Source organism: Kryptolebias marmoratus, linkage group LG17 (genome assembly GCF_001649575.2).
Source record: "Kryptolebias marmoratus isolate JLee-2015 linkage group LG17, ASM164957v2, whole genome shotgun sequence".
NCBI classification, from domain to species: Eukaryota; Metazoa; Chordata; class Actinopteri; order Cyprinodontiformes; family Rivulidae; genus Kryptolebias; species Kryptolebias marmoratus.
The window spans coordinates 21153688-21173343 of NC_051446.1; the positions used below are offsets into that span (position 1 = coordinate 21153688).

Below are 19656 nucleotides of genomic sequence, written 5' to 3' on the forward strand. Positions count from 1 at the left end.
TAATCATCAAAATTAAACGAAATAAACATTTGAAATATATGAGTTTGTATGTAATGTATGAATATAATATACAAGTTTCACTTTTTAAATGGAATTACTGAAATCAATCTACTTTTTCATGATATTCTAATTTTATGACCAGCACCTGTAATGTAGACAAATGTAGTTTTTGACTTGCCATCAAGGTACTCGCTGAATAAAAATAAAGGAGCTGATGTGGCCTGGGCAATAATAGCGCCCTTCTATCTGATAATAAAAAAAGAAGAAACAAAAAAGGCTTATGTTCTGAATCAATCAACTCCCAGATATTTAGTGATTGAGAACAGACGTGACTCTATTAAAAAGAGAGGAAGACGATGCTGCTGTTCAAATAGAGCTGTGTTCATTTGTTGTTGCTGCACAAGAAAAGTGTTACAAATGAACTTAATGTGTTTCTGCAAAATGGGTGTAAATGTAAGGATCTGAGTACTTGTGGCACTAAAAAGCATCTTGGTGTATTTTATGAGAAGTCTGGAGCTTTAAGTCTAAGCTTGAATTCACCAAAATTGTGTTGTTGAAGCATTGAGATTCAGTTGCACAGACCATACTTCCATGAAGCCACAGCTTTTACAGTCTGTGGGAAACTTATTAGAGTTTCTTTTGAACAGTATTTATGGGTGTTTGTTTTGGCATTTCCTTGTTTGATTTTCACATTTTGTTTCGTACATCTTCACCTGCTGTGTTGTTTCATTGAGTCGACCCTTCACGTGTCAGTCTTGCTTTCTGCAGACACCTCTTTCCAATCGGGCATTTCCTCAGACATCATCTCGTTAAGTATACGTAGCACCCTGTGTTCCCTCTGTTCTTCGTCTTTAATTACAGCATGCTCCCTTTATGTCAAGATCAGTTTTGTAAAATCACGCTCTGCCTCATGTTTTGGATTTATGTTCATGGACTTCCTGCTTTGACAGCGCCTTTTATTTTTGTTAAAATCAAAGTTTAAAATTTACCTTTGCCTCTCTGCCACTGGAGTTTTTTTCAACATCTTTGTTCTGGGTCACATTAAGTTTGTGTGTATTTTATTGTCATTCCAGCTCTGTTGAAAATACAGTGAAACAGAATCGTGTTTCTCCTGGTCAGAGTAAGTAAAACCTGAACAAAATGGTGGAAATTGAGTTAAAAAAAAGTGAAAGGCCCAAATGACTGAAGGATAGTTTTCTTTCAACAAACCTGCTGTAAATGAACTAAATATGTGATTTGCAGAAATAAATCCTGCACAAGTTGTTTTGGTATTAACAGCTTTCGGTCAGTCATATACATCCAAGAGGATGAGCCTTGTGTCTAATGTTTAGAGCAACGTGCTGCTGGCTTCCGCAGCTGTTATATAAGACATTGAAAAGCAGGTCAAAAAACAAAATGAAATAGACCTACTGAGTGGATGTTCTAGTTTGTGTGAAGTACTTATGAGTTAAGCTTGAACCAGCAGTGAGGATTTCTGGATCATGTTGAAACACGGAAATAGTTTTGTTCCAGAGAACGTCTGATGTGAACGTGATTTTGTGTCTAAATTCACATTATTGCAAATGTTTGGACTGACAAAACTACGTAGAACACAGTTCTGCAAGCCATGCATCCAAAATAAAAAGCTATGGGCAAATTGCAGCTGCACGGCTCGCTGGTCGCTTGTTTGCTAACACTCCGAAGTCAGTGAAACTCCAACAGAAAATCATCTATTTTTACATTTGTTTCTGCAGTTTTTAAGTTACCAACATTCCCAGCCAGGTGAGATTCCACCTTAAATGGTCCACACTTATATAAAGCCTTTTTGACCTCTGCACAATGCTTTACAGTATTTCACATTCACCCATTCACACATCTAGTGCGTTCAGTTAAATATTTTACGCTCTATATGCAGCACTTTTTATGTTCTCACTCAGACACTGATAAGCATACCAGGGGGAGTGGGGGGCTCAGTGTCCCGCCCAAGGACACGTCTCTCCTGCTGCTGCAGTCATAAATCATAACTGATAACTAACATGATCTCGTGAACTTTCATCCATATTTTAAATACAGAAGCAATAAAAATCTACTGATTTTAACAGAGCTCCAGAACAACATGACCTCACTTTCTGAACGCTGCTGAGCAGAATCTGGAACAGCTTTGACGAAACAGAAGCACAGTAAGAACCAAGCCCTGCCTGACCCATCATCTTTGTGCGACAACTATCCAACTTATAAAAGTATCTGTGTTTGACAAACATGTGCACATTGTGTCTGTGTGTTGACACTGGTCAGGCCTTTGTACTCACAGTGAGCTGTGAAAGGTGACAAACTGCTGGGTCAGTAGGGTTGAGGGCAGCAGTTCTTTCAAACTCTCCTCTGCCGTGACCACTCACCTTTGACCTCTGGCTGGCACGGCGCACCTGTTTGACGTCGGCGGGAGAGTGACAGGCGGGAGTCCGGGACGAGCAGTCGTCCTCCGTGTCCGAGAAGTGCGCCTAGGACGACAAAGAACCAACGTCAGCAGCTCCTAATTGAAAGCTGTTGTCGAAGGAGGCGTAGGGCAGAGACATACCAGATTAGGTATGGAGAACACTCACTGATTCGCTCTCGGACTGGGAGGAGTTGGGGTGCTTGCCGGGGCCTTTGCACTCCGAATGGCTGGTCAGTGTTGATCGGCGCGTGGACTGGAGGCTGCTGCGGCTGTAACGGTCTCTGCCGGTGATGCAGAGCAGCATACCAAGATATGGAACGTATCTGCTGATTGCTGATCTGACAAAGAAAAGAAAACACATTTAAATAGATGGTCAAATCAGAACACAACTAGATCTACCGAGGATTGAATAGAGAAACTTGAGGAATGGTTTAACCCTCTCAGGCTCAAATTAAGTTTTAGTAACAGGAAAATCAGATATGTTGTTGCAACGCCTGCCTTGAGAGGGTTAATAAAAAGGCCCTGAACTAAATCTCATCACAAACAGAAAAACCACAAACTCTGAATCAACAGTGAAATAATGCACAAGCATCTGACTGCTCTAGCTGCTAAACAAAAGGGCTTTTAAAAATATTTCAGAAAAAGGGACCCTGAACTGCCTTCTATGAAAGAAAAGGAGAAACAACCTGTGGCTGCACCATTCAAAAAGCTATTTGTTAAATTTAAAAAACACTAACTGTATCATTTAATAAAAGATAAATGGATGGATAACGTCCATCCTTCATAAACACTTTTCAAACAAAAAAATAGAAATCTTTTGTTTTTTCCACCTTCTTTTCTGTCTCATAAATATTCATCTTAATAATCAAGTAATATTTTCCCCTATATTGTTTTCCCCAAAATGACTTTGTAGAGCAAAATAACATTAGAAACTGGAACCATGCAGAACCCCAAACCTGATGTACTGCACCCCGAGATGGTGGTGTTGAAATCAAGGTTACAGTTGTGCACTTATTTTTTGCAATTAACTCTAAGCCTTTCTGACTCTTTTTTTATTGCATTTTTATGAAAATTTATCCTTCACACTTCCCCAGCAACTGTTGGACTAGTCTCATAAAACTGACTTTGTCTGTCTAACCATAGTTATTCCTGTTTGGGTGGCTTTTTTTCTTCTGACAAATTTGAGATTGAGTGCAAACTATCTAACAATACAATTGATGTTATAGAGCTGCCTCAAACAATGCTGAGTTTTTGGGTTGATTGAGTGCTGCTTTGTTAAAAATTAACTTGAGCTGAGATGGGGTGACAACAACCAATTTTAGTTGTTAGAAATAAACCACAAAAAACAATTTAACTATGTAAAAAACACAAATAACAGCTCAAGAGGACAATCTCAACCTTTTTTTCACTTCCCGCTTCGCAATAGACCATTTATTTTCCTGTCAAAGATTGAATATTGAATACAGGCACTCTGGCTGCATTTAGCTCAAACTTTTAAGCTGTAAAGATCTAATTTGTAACCCAAACAACTGAAAATATGCAAATCACACAACCAAACTCCTTAAATTGTACTAAAATGCCAGAAAACATCAACCCTGACTTTTAACATTGATTGAACAAAGTTGCTAATAATGTGGTTATAACAATGTGTCAGAAAAACTAAGTCACTTTGCTTAGTTCAAAGCTGAAAAATAGGCAACAGTGTTAATATGAAGGTATATTTTTTATGCCTATTCTGTAATTAGATAAAAAAAAACCAAGATTTAGTTTTATTTAAGTAAAAACATTAGACTTGACAAGAAGAAACCAAAAAGACATATTCAGATTTATAAATTTGACTTAAAATGCTGTTTTAGACATCTATAACTTTTCAGTTTTAGGTCAAATTTGAGCTTAGATATCTATGGACATTTTAGATGTCATTTAAATGTTATTTAAACTAAGAATTATTTAGTGGTTTTATTTTAAAAGAGGATGAAAGAGAAGAGTTGAGTCCACTTCTACCCTGAAACACCCCACTTGTGCGTACATCCTACCTGTATTTTGGATGGGTTATGGCATATATGATGGGGTTGTGGATAGCTGAGGCTTTGGCGATCACAGCAGGAACAGAATTCATGTAGGGAGTCAGCAAGTCGGCATACCTGAGAGAAAACCAGACAAGACACATGATGACAGGAAGAAAAATGGGAGGAGGAAATGAGACGCTGTGGATATAATCTGTCAGGACAGACTGGTGTCGCATTAATGGAAAACCTGAACTTAAATGAGCTTAAATGCAATGTTGGAGTCATGCTCTTGTTTAAAGAGCAGAAAAAAATCCACTGTGGGTCATGAAACACTGTAAATGGTCTTGAGAAGGTCTACATAAATCAAGTCACCTTTAAAAATAACTGCTAGTAGCATATTTATCTTCATCTTTCATATAAAGGTAAAAAACATGGTCATAAATAGATAAACAATAATATAAAGGTTGATGAGTCCTTCTGTTAAATGGCTTATTAGACATGTTTATATTCTTCACCAGCTGTCAATGTAACGAGTCTCTGCAACTTTTATTTTTTGGGTCAAATCCTGGAAAAACTGGGAACTACTAACCTAAAACATGGCAAATTATTAGTCAAATTTGGTTTGTTATGATACCTCAGGGACAAATTCTGACAGATGTGAATGAAATTATTGGTAAATCATTTTATTAATTAACCAACAAGGCTGTGAAGTTTTGTTCAAATTCACAACAAGATTGTTGAATTTCTCAAAGTAACAAAAACCCTGATTGTTTTTTAAGCACTGACAACTTAATAAAATACAGGTAAAACAAACTTTTACCTGGTGCAATACTTTGATTTTTACTTTTAATAAAAGCTTGTTAACTCATTTATTAGTTATTTAACAAAAAGGCAAGTTAATCTTTGACTGTTCATGTGAACAACTGGGAATGTAAGTTTAATTTTTACTCTTTCTGCAAATTAAAAGGAACATCTTTGTCTGAGCAACAAGAAGCTCCACTATGTTTGCAGATTATTTATCTGTCCTGTTTCTGGTGTTCTAGTCAGAGTTTTACGGTTGTTTTGCCTCTGAAAATATCTGCACCACTTATCTGAGAGCAGTGAAAGTAAATAAGGTGAAATAGAGACAAAAATCAAAACAAAATGAAACTCAAAAGTCAGTAAAGTCAGATGATAACTTTCTGATTTTCTTGCTGGGATTCGCAATTTCTTACATGCAAATGGTCCTGAAATTCTTGCATGTTTTTAACCTTTTTAAAATGGTTTCTTGGTGTAAACGTTAAGCCTAATATCATTTGATTTATTTTTTATTATATATATTATTGCTTAGAAATCCAATCCATCTTATTTAGGAGAAGGAAAAAGTCTACAAGCGTTTGCTTTTAGTATCTGGTGTGAAGCCCTTTGGGAGGCCGTAACAGTGAAATGTTGAACAATCTCCAGGAATTTGAACCCATTTCCTTGTACAGAACATCTTGAACTCTGGGGCGTTGCTGGGTTTGATCACATGAACTTTTCCCTTCAGGTTGTCCCACAACATTTCTGTTGATCCTTTATTCTTCTTCAGTTTATAGTAGAACAACTTGTGTGCTGGGTAAGTTGTCTTGACCCACTTTTTCTCCCCTCCAAATGTTAGAAATGTTCGTTTAAAGCTCATTCTTCCATAAATAATGACAAACCAAGGTGCAGCAAAGCAGGCTTAAACCATATTACAGTTGTCACAGATGGAAAAAGGCTGGCACGCTGGAAAGGAATGTTTTTTTTTTCTACAAATAATGTTGTCCCGTCTCAAAAGCTGAAAACAACTTTTGTCCTGAAAAGCAGCAATGCAATTTTCAAGCAAACTACAAAACATTAACCCTCTCAAGGCAGGCGTTGCAACAACATATCTGATTTTTCCTGTTACTAAAACTTAATTTGAGCCTGAGAGGGTTAACATTAGTCTTTTAGTTGAGGCAGCAGTCTCTGTTAGTTCACATCTCCGTACTTAAACATCACATTACCTGATAATGCTGGAGACTCTTATCCTTTTTCCACTCAAACTTATTTACTTATATTTTTTTCCCTAAAAATAGTTGAATACAGCATTTGTCCTCTTTATTTAAAAGGACAAACATGTCCATTTATCAGCCTGTAAGATTTTAGACCGGTAAAAACGGGAGTTTAAAGTAAAGTGGAGATTATGGAAATAAAAAAACTAAAAAAAAAAAAAAGAGTATTTATAATAAGAGAGAAAACAGAAGAAATTATATTTTTTGGGTACTCAAGGTTGCTAAAGGCTTCATAAAATCTCTGCCAACTGTTTTTGAGATGAAAGAGGATTAGGTTAATGCTCGAAACATAAACATAAATATAAATATAAATCTCCAGAACCTTGGAGCTGCTACAAATATTCTGCATAATCCAATATATTAGTTTAAAAAAAAATATATATATATATATATATTTGTTGACTTACTGAGATTATCGTCTGCAACAACATTCAACATAAAACAGGATGATAGATAAGTGATCTTTCCCTGAAGCAGCTTTAATCTCAAAACTGTTTTCCAATAAAGAAAATCCCCGAAAATATCCCAAGTTTTCATTCCTCCTGCAGAATCTTAGACAGCAAAGCGACATACACTTGTCCACTTACCCTGCAAATGCAGTGAGGGCCGTGCAGGAGTACGGAGCCCACGAGATGACAAACAGCAGGATGACGATTAAGGCGATTTTAGCCATCTTCCATTCGCTCCTCATTTTACGGAACTTCTTTACAGAGTCTTTGGTCCCTCCGCAGTTGATCTTTGCTATTGCTCTGTCAAGCACATATTGTTTACAATACAATGCAGAATTTTGCCTTAATATCAGCATTACGTGTTCTTCAAACCCTGCGTTGTTTCTCTGTTAAGTAATATTGGTGTTCAGGTTGAGCCCAACATGAGTGGCACTCATCAGAAGACCTGGTTAATCGCTCGGACGCACCAGTGCATAAATGAGAGCACCTCTGAACACAACGTGTGTGTGCAGGTACCAACCGCGTTGTGTGTCGGATGGCTCTGAAGATGCAGCAGTAGCAGAAGATGATGACAGACAGAGGAATGAAGAAAACAAAGGTGAAGAGCAGCATGGTGTAGGAGCGAACTGAAGGGCTGAACGTCATGTAGTCCCAAGAACAGGACGTCATCAGGCCCTCAGGGACGTAGGCACCTTCAGGAGAACATACACTCAGTACTGAACGCCATCATGGAAATAACTCTGAACCTAATAAACCTAATAAACACATTAAATTTTGCAACACTTCATTCAGCTTCATGTAAAAAACGGAACAGTTCTGATACTTTCTGCTTCATTTAATGAATTAAGTCACTTCAAGTAAATGCAGTAAAACTAGATTCTGTAAACATTTTGCACCTAGTTCACAATATAGTATGCAAGCATACTTAACCCTTTCATGCACAACTTATGATAACTTCAGCCAGGATTTGTTCCTGTAGTGTTTTCCTTTCTCTTGTGGCATAAAAAGGGTGAAAAAAAAGACTTATTTTCTTAAATCCATCTTGGGTTTGAGAAAATTTGTTGCAGTGGAAAGCCAGTATATTGCATTATCCATTAATGCCCACTTTAGTGGTCTATGCACAGTTATAATATAAAACCCTATACATATAGAAGAAAATAGCTTTTAAATAACTGCAGTGACCACTATGCATGAAAAGGTTAAGTAAGAATTTGCACTCGTTAAAGCGTATTGCAAAGATAAGAATGGAATACTCTTAGAGTATATATTACCCTTTTCAGGTCTCAAATTATTATGAAGGTGCTTGTTTTATCACAAACCACACTCAAATCATTACCAGCATTTAATCTCCTTCACAGTCAAAGTTTATTTCACCCTCAAAAGAAATAAAAATCTAACTATCTGCATATTTTTGTTTAACGTATTTGTTGCTATCAATTTTTAAAACTTTAACAGAGACAAATAAAACTCAGTTCTTATGACTTTACCTCACAAATTAAATTGCTGCATTTTTATTTTCACTTATTTGACTTTTTTGAGCATTTTTATGCACATTAATTAAATAAGACTGTGAGGACAGAAGGCAGATAATAAAGCAATAATAAGAAGTGTTTCTTCCTCATAGCTGTTTTTGCTTCCTTTGATTTTATTACACAGCAAGATTAATGAGAGCATTTTCCGAGCACAAATTCAATCTTGCATTTCAATTTTGGTAACTTAATTAATGCTTTATCATTTTTAGACACAGATGCAGCAAATTAAAATTACCATCTGAACTTCTACTCCAGAAAACTGACACAAACAGTGACACAGTCTGTTAGCAAAAAAAAAATGCATAATTTGATGCAAAGCAGCCATCTTGCAGTTCATTTTGATGGTAAATTATATTGCCACATTTTTGGGAAAAGCGTATAGAAATAAAAATCCCTGTTGGAAACTGGGAATGTATGAAGTTAATTATTAAAACACTATACATTTTATTTTAAGCTAGTTAAAAAAAGAGTGCTTACATAGTTGTAGTTTTATGTGATGCTGCTTTCAAATAGTTAAACAATTAGACTTCCCTCTTGGCTTTTCCCTTAATAGAAGAAGAATTTTAATTATGTTAATAATAAATAGTGTTATTTATGTAATCCTTATGGCTTTTCTTAGAGGTTGGTTGAATCAAATGACATTTAAATTTCTGTACATCATTATTTACAGCATTTTATACCAAACTCAGACTTCATCCTGAGCCCTTTTCAAAATCTTAGCTGATAACTGAATCCTTGCTGCTGTTTAGCATTTCCAATCAGCAGAACTGAGAGGAATTTTTCTTTAGTTAATGTTTTATCGTGAATCCAGATGTTGGACAAGGTGTTCAGACAGTTATCAAACAATACTTCAGACATGCCCTGCATAAGTTCTACTCACTCCAGCCAAAGAAGGGCGGGAGGCTCCAACCTATGGAGTACAACCAGGCTACAGCCACAAAGCTGAGAGCTTTTCTGTGAGACATCGCCCCGAGAGAGGCCAGAGGCCTGGTGATGACCACATATCGGTCCACTGCGATCACCATCAGCGTCATCATGCTGCAGATACCAAACAGGGCTCCACAGAAGGCGTACAGTTCACAACCTGAGGAGGACGGAGAAAGACAGAGAGTACAGCTTAATAACCAACTTTGGGATAAATATACATGGATGTCATCATTTAAGAGTTCTGTTGTGTTTTAGTTCTCATTTGATTTTCTGTTTCATGGTTTTTCTGATAGATTTTGTGAACTTTGTTTAGCATTTATGATTTTAACTCTTATTTTTTGTATCAATGCACATTTTATTACATGTTTTATTTATATTAGCTGGTTCTGCTTTCTGATCCTGGCACACCAATTTACCTTCGGTTACTCATTTCCTCCTTAACTTTGTACATCCTGGCCCACATTTTCAGTTATTTCTTGACAGATTCTTATTTCAGTTTTAACTGTTTATTCTTCCATGGCGAGGGATGTTTTTCCTTGCATGCATTTGGGCCCTCCCTACCAACACCTCATACATTTTCCTCACAAGGCTTTCAGTCACCTTTTGCTATTTCAGCTCCTAGTTAGTCCTTTGCTACTTTTAGCTTTTAGCTAGGGTTCTGCTTCTTTTATCTTTAACAACTAAGTTTCATTTTCTTCAGCAAATTTCAGCAAAAACTTCAGCATTTACTCTGTTTTTACAGGAAATTCAATTTCTCTAGTTGGACTGCAATTGTTCTATTTGAGCTAAATGTTTTTCTCTAATTGCTTGACAACCTGGGTAACAAAAACAACTTTTCACATTTTAAGTCTTTTTGTAAAACCCAAACAGCATTAATCAAACCGGTTTTATTGCTAAGACACATTTTTCTGGTAAAATAACCCACTTGTGTCTTTCATTATGTTAGATTTGACTTTTATTTCATCACTGAACCCCGCGTGAGCCTAAAACTCAGAAATCAAACTGTTAAAACTAAAGACTTCTGGATGAGAGATCAATCGTTTTTAAAAAGCCGTTGCCTTTTATTTAACCCCTCGGGCATCAACCTGTAAGCGTGTTTTTCTAAGTTATGAATAAAACCTGACAGTTTGAACGCATAGACTGGAGTCTGCCCATATGAGACTTAGAAATGGTTCAGAGCTGAGGCGTTGTCAGGAGAATCGTTCTAGTTTTATATTGTACAGTTCTGTTTTTCTAAATATATCCATGTAACAAGAATTCTCATCCACACTTTGGTTCATTCACACTCAGACACACAGCTTCAGCAACAAAACAAACATTCAGTCATCACTTCATCAGCTGCTCTGTCCGCGAGCCCTGAGTGTACGGTCAGCATTAAAACTGTCACACTCATCATATAAACACAGCCGAAACGTCTCGTCCTTGCATAAGATAAAAATGCAAGTGTATTTTTGTGAAAGGTTCAAGCAGATAATTCTCATGAAATTAAATATCACAGCATTTGCATGTCCGTTTGACATCTGAAGCCTAATTCATGCAAGCTTTAAACCAACAACAGATGTTCTAGAAAATAACCTTAAGTCCTCGGAGGTTTTCTTCTGCAGGAAAAAGTTCTATAGTTTATGTTAAACATCTCAATCATGACGGGGAAAAAGAAATGATGGAACTAAGGCCCTATCAGCACTACTCTGGATATTTTTTTAAACAATTTTTTTTTCTTCATTTGTGAAACAGTTTCTGTCCGTGTGACTCTTTCAAGATATCGAAATACTCAAACAGCACCAGTACCTGGAGAGAACTTCCACATCAACGGGATTTCAAAACACACAGAGAGAACATTCTTAGCTTGGATAACAATTCTCTCAAAAAAATGTTTCTACTTCGATTCCCTTTTCACTTTCCTCTTTGTTATTAACCATTTCAGCACATAATCAAAGTTTGATGACAACAGGATCAGGATGAGATGAGCAAGATAAAAAAAAAAAAAAACTGGTAAAATTGTCTCTTTTGTTGATGTGGTTTCAAGGACACAAAGTAATAGGCTGCTACGTCTTTACTGAAAATCTTTGTATACTAAATCTAAACCAAAACCAAAGTTTTTAAAGATCTCCAATTCGGAAAGCATTTTAAAATCACAAACATGACAGAACATCTGTTTCTGAAAATATCTGAAGTAGTGCAGACAGAATTTAAAGCCTGTATCTCAACGGGCTGTGAAGTAGTTGAAGATGAAAAATTGCAAGAAAATAAAGACATTTTCAGTTGGAACAACACTCAATTGGTGCTGAAGGCACATATGACACGGCAAATAACTTTGCACAAAATTGAGTCTAAATTATGCCTCAATTTCATCACAATTTATTCTCTTTTTTGTCTCCAATGAATCAAATTTAATTTTGTAGGACTCCAAAACCTCCCAAAGTTGTCTCACATTTCTGCCACTTTTTGACGCATGGAACTAAACTGAGGAGAAAGGTTTCAGACGCTCTGTGTCTATTCAAAACGTTTCACAACACAAACTTTTCAAACACGCTCGAAATGCCAGTGACACAAGAACAAGGCCCTGCGATTCATGCGAGGAAATGGAGAACCCTGTTGTCTCCAACAGTCGCAGCCCAGTGAAATACTGGTTTAAAACAAATTTAATCAAGACTAACAACTTGCAGGTGTAGAAATAACACACCCCAGTTTAGAAATAAAAAAAATAATAACCGAAAGCAAACCAGGAGCTAAATCGAAACAACCGAAGTTACATAAGAACATATTTTTAATAAAGTTGTCTAGAATATCATGTGTCAAACCCCGTTCCTCGGGGGCTGCTCTCCTGCATGTTTTAGATATGTTCTTGCTTTAAAACATCTGGTTTAAATGGATGACTTGTGGACGTGCTGCTGGAGAACTTGATGATTTGATGAGGAGGTAAACTGTTTGAATCAGGTGTGTTGGAGCAGAAAAAACGAAAGCTTCCAGGACAGCGACCCCTTGAGGCCTGGAGTTTGACACCCCTGGTCTAAAGGATGAGATGAATACTAAAACAAGCAAACGAAAACAAAGAACAAGCCCAAATAAAATAATAAAATATGTGTTTCTAAGGCGATTTTCAGACAAACCTTGATCCTGATTATCAGCCCTCAAAACTCGTCCCCATCCTTCGAGTTGAATTCTAGATATAAATGATTCGAAGTCTCTGGGTGACATTGGCTCGGTGAATCAATCCCTGAACATCGTCTTTGACTAATGATAAACAGGAGCTGAAAGCCAAAAGAATTTGTAAAAGTGTAGAAAGAATGCCTGCACTGTACTGAGAATCCAACTCGAATGCAATACATCACGTTTTCTGCAGGCTGAGACAACGCTGGGAATGATGTACAAAAAGCAAACACACAGTAAATTTAGGCATTTGTAAAAAGACAGCAAAACAAAACAACAACAAAAAAACACAGAACAAACATGTTTGTGAAAAGCTGCGTGTAAAAAAAGCCATTCTGCTGTATGAAATGTTGTGTTTCCAGAAATGTTTTATACAGTCCTGCTGTGCTTGGCATAAAATGTACAAGGTGTCCTCAACGATTTGTATTTAATCAAACGTTTCTGGTTTCCATCCAACCTTTTAGTCACACAAAGCTGCATTTGGATGATTTTATTTAAGCAGCACAGGAGTATAGGATGGAGATTTCTGTACGGAAACAGGTTATATTTGCTTAATGCAGTGTTCTAATTGCCTTTGACTGCCATTAATAAGTATTTTAAAAGGGGCTGATTTGAATTAAAAAAAAAAAGGTTGAAAGAAAACGTTACCATAATAGTTCTTTTCAGAAAAAAAAAATCCTGATACAATAAAGTGTTCAATAAACTGACTGGAAAAGCAGCAGCTCCAAATATAACAACCTTAAAAGCCTCACCATTATTAAAAAAACCCCATTAAAATATGGAAATTTGAATCTGTGAAAAAAAAGACTTGACTATGACCTGTTATCAAGGTCAAAACAAAGTCTCACTCAATACTTCTTAATCTTTTTTTACCTAAATCGGCTGCATTTTTCCTGTGTCAAACACCTTCATGTGTTGCAATACAGGAGTAAATTTGGAGGCAGGGTGTCAAAAGCTAAAAAGCTTAAGAGTTTTGTTCTTTACAATCAATAAAAACTTTGGCTATGGTGCTTTTTTTCTAGGTCACACTGAAAAGGGTAAGCTTAACAATAAAGGTGGTCTTTAATTCAAAATGTGTGTGCACAAATTAAACTCTATTATGTATAGTAAGTCTTTTTATTTAGGTTGGCAGATTAGGTTCTTATAAATCATAATGTTTTCTGTAAGAAGGGTAGAAATGTTACCTTTCTTTCCAAATATCCACTGTTTGTGCATGCTGGTGATGAAGAAGATTGGCGTCTGAGTGAGACACATGAGGAAGTCTGTCACCGCCAGATTAATGATGAAGATGTTCGATGGCGTCCGAAGGCCCCGACTCCTGCACACACACACACACACACACACACAGCTGTTAACATCTTTTTAAAATATTTTAGAATTAGACCAAGAGCAAGTCAGTCATCACATTTTAATATATGATGAACTGTGACAGACAACTATAGAGAAACAGTGATCCATAAAGGAAGTTTATTTAATGCATCAAGTCTCAAAAGGAGAATGAAATACCTGCAGAAAGCATATATGACCAGGAAGTTTCCCAGCATGCCTGTGATGCCTACAGCGAGGATGACAACACCGATGATGTAGTGAGCGTGGTCCGGGACGTTTACTGTAGGAAAAGGATGGGCAGGGACTATGGCACCCTGCATGCAGAGAAGCAGAAAAAGAAATAGGCTTTTTAGGGCAAAATTTTAATAATGTCGGGTCCTAAATGTAGTCGCAGAAAACTGTGGATTCATTGTTTGTTTTGAAAAAACAAAATGGGCACAGTTAGAAAACTGAAAATTAAATAATTTCACTCAGAGTTAAAAACAAGTAAGAACATTTTCAAAATGAGCTCCAGGATTGAATTTAAGCATAAAAATGACTGCTATTAGTATGCTTTTTGACATCCATCCATTTACTTCCAATTATCCGTGGTCGGGTCACAGAAGCAACAGATCCAGGAGGGGAACCCAGACATCCCTCTCTCCAGCTTCTTCTGGAGGATCCCAAGGTGTTCCAGAGAGGATATAATGGATGAGCAACCATTCCACTCTGAGCTCCCCTTGGATGGAGACTGAGCCTGGCCACCGTATAAAAAAGCACATTTTAGCCGCTTGTGTCTGGGATCTCTGTCATGATCCATTCCTTGTGACCATAGATGAGGGTTGCCCTTCAGCTCAGCTTTGCCCTCATTACAACAAATGAGGCACTGAGTTGTCAACCCATCTTCAGCTCCAACCTACCATTTACTTGTCAGCAAGACTCCCAGATTTTTGAGCTCCTCACCTTGAGGCAGAGACCCACCCCAGACCTAGAGGGAATATTCCACCTTTGTCCAATAGAAAAGCCATTTCACACTTGGCTGTGGACTGTCCCAGTGCACGCTGAAGGTCATCATGGCCTTAAGACACCAACATGCCCATAATATCCAGAGCCTTCAGCATCTCAGGGCAAATCCCATCCTTTCTTGGCGCCCTGCCATCAAGGCTGTTTATTGGCTTATTAGTATATACTTCAATCAGCTATAGTCATAGTAATAATCTGCAAGAATCACCAATAACCTCAGTTATTTTGTGGGTCACAAGAGAAAAAGTTTGGGAAAAACTACTTTAGAAAACAGCTGATCTGAATTATAGAAGTGCAAATGAGAACACCAAAGTAACGAGATAAAGGACAGATCGGTGCGTCCAGTTTTAGGCATTCAATCAGCAGTTTACAAAATAAGTTAATTTTAAATATATTTTAGTGATTTAAAAAGAAGAATAAAACAAAATAGAAATTTCCCATGTATAACATTCATAGAAAACTGTTTATTTTTTTCAAAAGCAGATTTTTTTGTCAAACGGTTCTCACGTGACGACAACATTTTTTTCCCTCCCGAGACACATTTCCACATCAGAGTTCATGTCAGATTCTACGAAACTCTGCATCAAGGCTTTCCTTTTGTTTCTCAGAAAGTTTTTATGTTTAAAGCAGATGTTCACACACCCACACACACCCAGACACACTGACACACATCACCAAGACTTACTCTGCGGAGCTGCTTCATCAGTTCCCGCTGTGTTTAACACCACCACATCCTTCATGGTAATTCTGGTTCCTGGTGTGTATATTTCTGTGTATTTGGTATATTTTTGTATATTTGTCAAACATTTGTTTCAGCAGTTCCACTGCTGTTTAGAGTTTCAACCTCATCCTGCTGAAATGGGGACATTTTTACGGTGGAAAAAGAAGATTATGCAAGAAATTGAGCGTTAAGGTCACTGAAAGATGGGACAAGTTTGAGATTGTGTGTGTGTGTGTGTTATGTAGACACATTATGATCAAGTCTGATGTCATCATCAGCCTTATGGTTGATCACACTTCTTTTTTCCTTCCCTTCAGGCTTAAAGTCTCCCTCAGTCCTGTTTCTCCTTCTCACAGCTTTGCCTCTTGGCCTGTCTGATCTCTTTATCTCCACGGCTGATTCTCAGACCTTCCTCTCTAAAATCTCTTGATCAGTTTTCCCCTCCCTTCTTTGTTTCCTTTCATGTCGCCCGTCTCCGGGCTTCAACGACTCAGAACCAGATTAATGCCGATCACAGCAGCAGACGAGGTGGAAGGAGTTCAGTGAGGTGCTCGGGGAAGGTTTCTGTGTTTTTAAGTAAAACGATGGGTAGTATCATCATTAGCCAAGAACTGTCTGACACGTGGTGATATAAAATAATGACAAACAAATGGAATGAGACAGACAGTGGAAATAAGGAATCAAGTGTGAAAATCTGTGTGAAGAACAAAAGAGAAGTCAGTGAATTTAAGTAAACATAGACAACAATTATGAATATAAACTGACTCCTCATTATTCTGAATCAGACTGATTTAATTTTCCTTGAAATAAAAAATAGCACAATTACACGGAATTCAAACGGTTCATTTAAAAACTAGTTCTGGAAATAATTTAGCCTCATTAAGTCTCAGACAGACTCATCACTCATTGACTGAGCAAACGAGGAGCTTCATCTACTCACTAAATGTGCCACACGTCGCGACGAAAAGGAAAACTTTTTATCACAAAGTGTATGTTTGTCATTTTCAGTTGTGGTGTTTTTATTTTTGCCTTTTTGTCTGAGAATTTGAATTTATGATTGAGTGGTTTTGTTGAGTTCGTCGTCTTTCTATTGCTTTTATTTTCTATATTCTTGTGGCGTTTCCTCACCTTGTTTCCTGGTTCGTTTCACTAGTTTTACTTTCTGTTCTTCCCACATTTGCGAATCATCACAGCTGCTTTAAATAGTCTCATTTAATTCTTCAACGTATGCTGTATATACTTTGCTTGACCTTGTTTAAAATTTTGAAGGACTTATGAAAAGGGGGTAGGGTTTAAAATAAAACTAAATTTAAAAAAAACTTGAACAATACTGCAACAAGAATCCAAGCAGCTATACTAAGATGTGATTTGGGTCTGCAGCAACATTAAAACAACAGTTGTTCACAAAACATTCAACAAAAAGTTTGTTAAGTAAGGAAATTGTAAAAATATTTTTAACAATGCAGGAAAAACCTCAATTTAAGCATGTTTTTTGAACTGTTCACCTGCGTTCTTTACGCTCAATATTTATTTAGGACACTGTGTCTTATAATTTCCAACCTTCATGCTTTCATTTATTGTTTGGTTGGATTTATGCACCACAAATCCTTTTACCAGCTCTTATTATCAGAGGTTTAGGGTCTTAATTAAAGACCACACCACTGTTTTTTTTCCTGCACTTCCTATTATAACCACCGGAGGTCCCTTAATGTGATAGTTTGAGTTTATTTTTCTTATGTGGAGGACAGACTCATGTGAGCACATCCTACATTAAAGGACATATATGTATATATGCAAATAAATGCAAAAAAATAATATTTAATGTAACATCATAAATGTGTCTCATTTCTTTGGTCATATAGCTGAGTCTTAACGAAGTGATCACAGTTTGTAAACCTCCTCTGAGACCCATTTGCTCATGTGAAGATGTTTGTGCTTTCAGGCGCTGCAGGAAGTGGACCAAATCTTTGTTTTGCACCTGGAACAGCTGCAGCAGCTGTCAAATCTTTTATCATTTAAAAATTTAAATGCTGACAGTGATAAACTGAGGTGACGTTCCAGATAACATTTTTTCTCTCCCCATGTTTCTCACTTATAGGATGCACATTATTCTGCCTTTTCTTCTCCATTGTCATCATTTGTTCAGAGACTTATTGATACAGATGAATATTTCATAAGCTGCACACTTGATGTCCACAGAATCAGCCACACATTGTGCTCAATTAGACCATCTTTATGTTAGAAAAAGGTTTTCACCACCTTCAAAAGTGATCTGTCTTTTTAACAAAAGAGGGCATTAAAAATAATCAGAAAGGATCACATACTGACATACAGTCACGGTATAAAATCAAAGAATCGCATCGCTCTCAAACTAGAGCTGTTTGTGTCAAGACTTAGAATTTAATCTATATTCTATTAGTCTGAGACAGCAAGCAATCTTTGCTATAAGGAGGATAAGAAAAGGAATCTAAAACAGAAAGTTTTTCATCAAAAACCCAAATATTTCAGAGAGGAAGATCCCATCTGTCTCTGCAGCAGCTATCGTGACGGCAGCCTGTAAATCTTTCCAACAATTACATCTGTCTCAGATCACTCTTATCTGATGTCAGTCTGGGCTCCTGCACAGCAAATATATGATTATTTTCTTTTCATGTTTGGTATTCTATATGAGCTGCAGCTCAGAGATGAATACGCTGGAAGATTTCCCTAAAGGCTGTGGCATAACTGATCCCACTCTCAGACAGAAAATATCTCAAAAACTGAAACTTGGAGCGGTCAGTGTGATTAAAACTTAAAATTGGCAAACATTCCAACTCATTTGTGGCAGAAAAACAGTGAAGCTGCAAACTGATTAACTAAAATTAGGACTCAGACTTGGCCAATACATGAATCCTAGTGTGTTTTTGATAAACCTATATTAAATTCCTGACACATACTGAGTTCACTGGGATCTTGGAGTATAGAAAATATCAGTTTTATCACAAATCCATACAACTTTATGAAATAGCCTCCCTAGAAAAGATATAGTCTATATTTGCAATGAACAAAAGCAAATCCACTCCTTCACCACACACCTCGGGTTTCCAAACCCTCATCCAATAAATGAGGAACCAGCACTCCTGCCTTCAGGTCTGATGATGAATGAACAGAAACGCGCAAGGAAGGACCACCTCACATGGTGATTAACATCTCGCTAATTTACCTCATTAGATAATTCCTAAATTGAATGATTGTTCTGACAGAAAAATTAGACTCAGTTTGTCCGATTTTCCAGCTGTGGCGAGCTGGATCAGATGTTTGCTGCTCATCTGGAGTGCGCAAAAGCTCTCCAGTCACGCCAACGCAAATAAAGCAGAACTCTTGGAGTCAGCACTTACAGCTGGAGCTACAGGAGACACCTCCATGAGCCTTTGCGGGTGGATGGAGCTGATATTCCAGGGCGCTCGAGCGGTCGGGTCCGGTGTGGGAATTACCGGTCCGTTGTGGAGCCTAGAATCCATCTATGCGGTGGCTGGAGACGTGTGCGTGGGAGAGAAGTTCACATGGGAGGTTGTGAGCCTATATGAGGCGGTGCAGGAGCCCAGTCATCGCCACACCGCTCCTCCTCACTGAGACTGTGGAACAACATCTGTGGCGCGGCGGCAAAGACTCCGAGTCTCTCTCTCCCCGCTTCTCATCCAATCTCTGCCTCACACTGTCAGTAGGTCTCCGTGTGCACAAAGATAGAAATGCCGTTCTTAAATCATTCCCCCCCCCCATTTTGATTAAATAAAACTGTGTAGATGGTTCTGTTCTCATATTTGTCCCACCTTCCTTTCTCCTAATTTCCTCTTTGCCAGACGCGTAAAAGCTTCAAAATCATCACATTTTCATCCAAGAACCGGTAAAAAACAAAAGTTATACATCTTTTTTTTGCTTTAGTTGCTTATAACAGATCTCATTAAGATGGTGAGAAGATGTGACTTGCAGGGAGAGATCCCAGGTGAACATGGGGCAATGAAGGTGCGCTTCTGTAAGTTCTGTTCTGCTCACCTCTGGTCAGGCTTACATGTAATTTGACCCTGATGTGTTTG

The 19656-nt window shown here is 37.5% G+C and overlaps 1 protein-coding gene across 3 annotated transcripts in view; it reads right to left on the minus strand.

The window, feature by feature from the left end:
* LOC108246550 (melanopsin-A) overlaps nt 1–19274 on the minus strand; it is a 28525-nt gene extending 9251 nt beyond the window's left edge. For 2 of the 3 annotated variants that reach the window (XM_025010801.2, XM_025010799.2), the window contains exons 1-9: nt 18961–19274; nt 14038–14174; nt 13716–13849; nt 9335–9538; nt 7443–7614; nt 7061–7222; nt 4450–4557; nt 2580–2751; nt 2289–2477 (exon numbers count right to left, since the gene is read on the minus strand). In XM_025010801.2, the coding sequence (XP_024866569.1) occupies nt 2289–2477; nt 2580–2751; nt 4450–4557; nt 7061–7222; nt 7443–7614; nt 9335–9538; nt 13716–13849; nt 14038–14174; nt 18961–19083 (1401 nt within the window). In that variant the 5' untranslated portion in view covers nt 19084–19274. The remainder of the gene's footprint in view (nt 1–2288; nt 2478–2579; nt 2752–4449; nt 4558–7060; nt 7223–7442; nt 7615–9334; nt 9539–13715; nt 13850–14037; nt 14175–18960) is intronic. The other variant, XM_017434168.3, reaches the window with a different exon arrangement.
* Nucleotides 19275–19656: the final 382 nt, after the last annotated feature.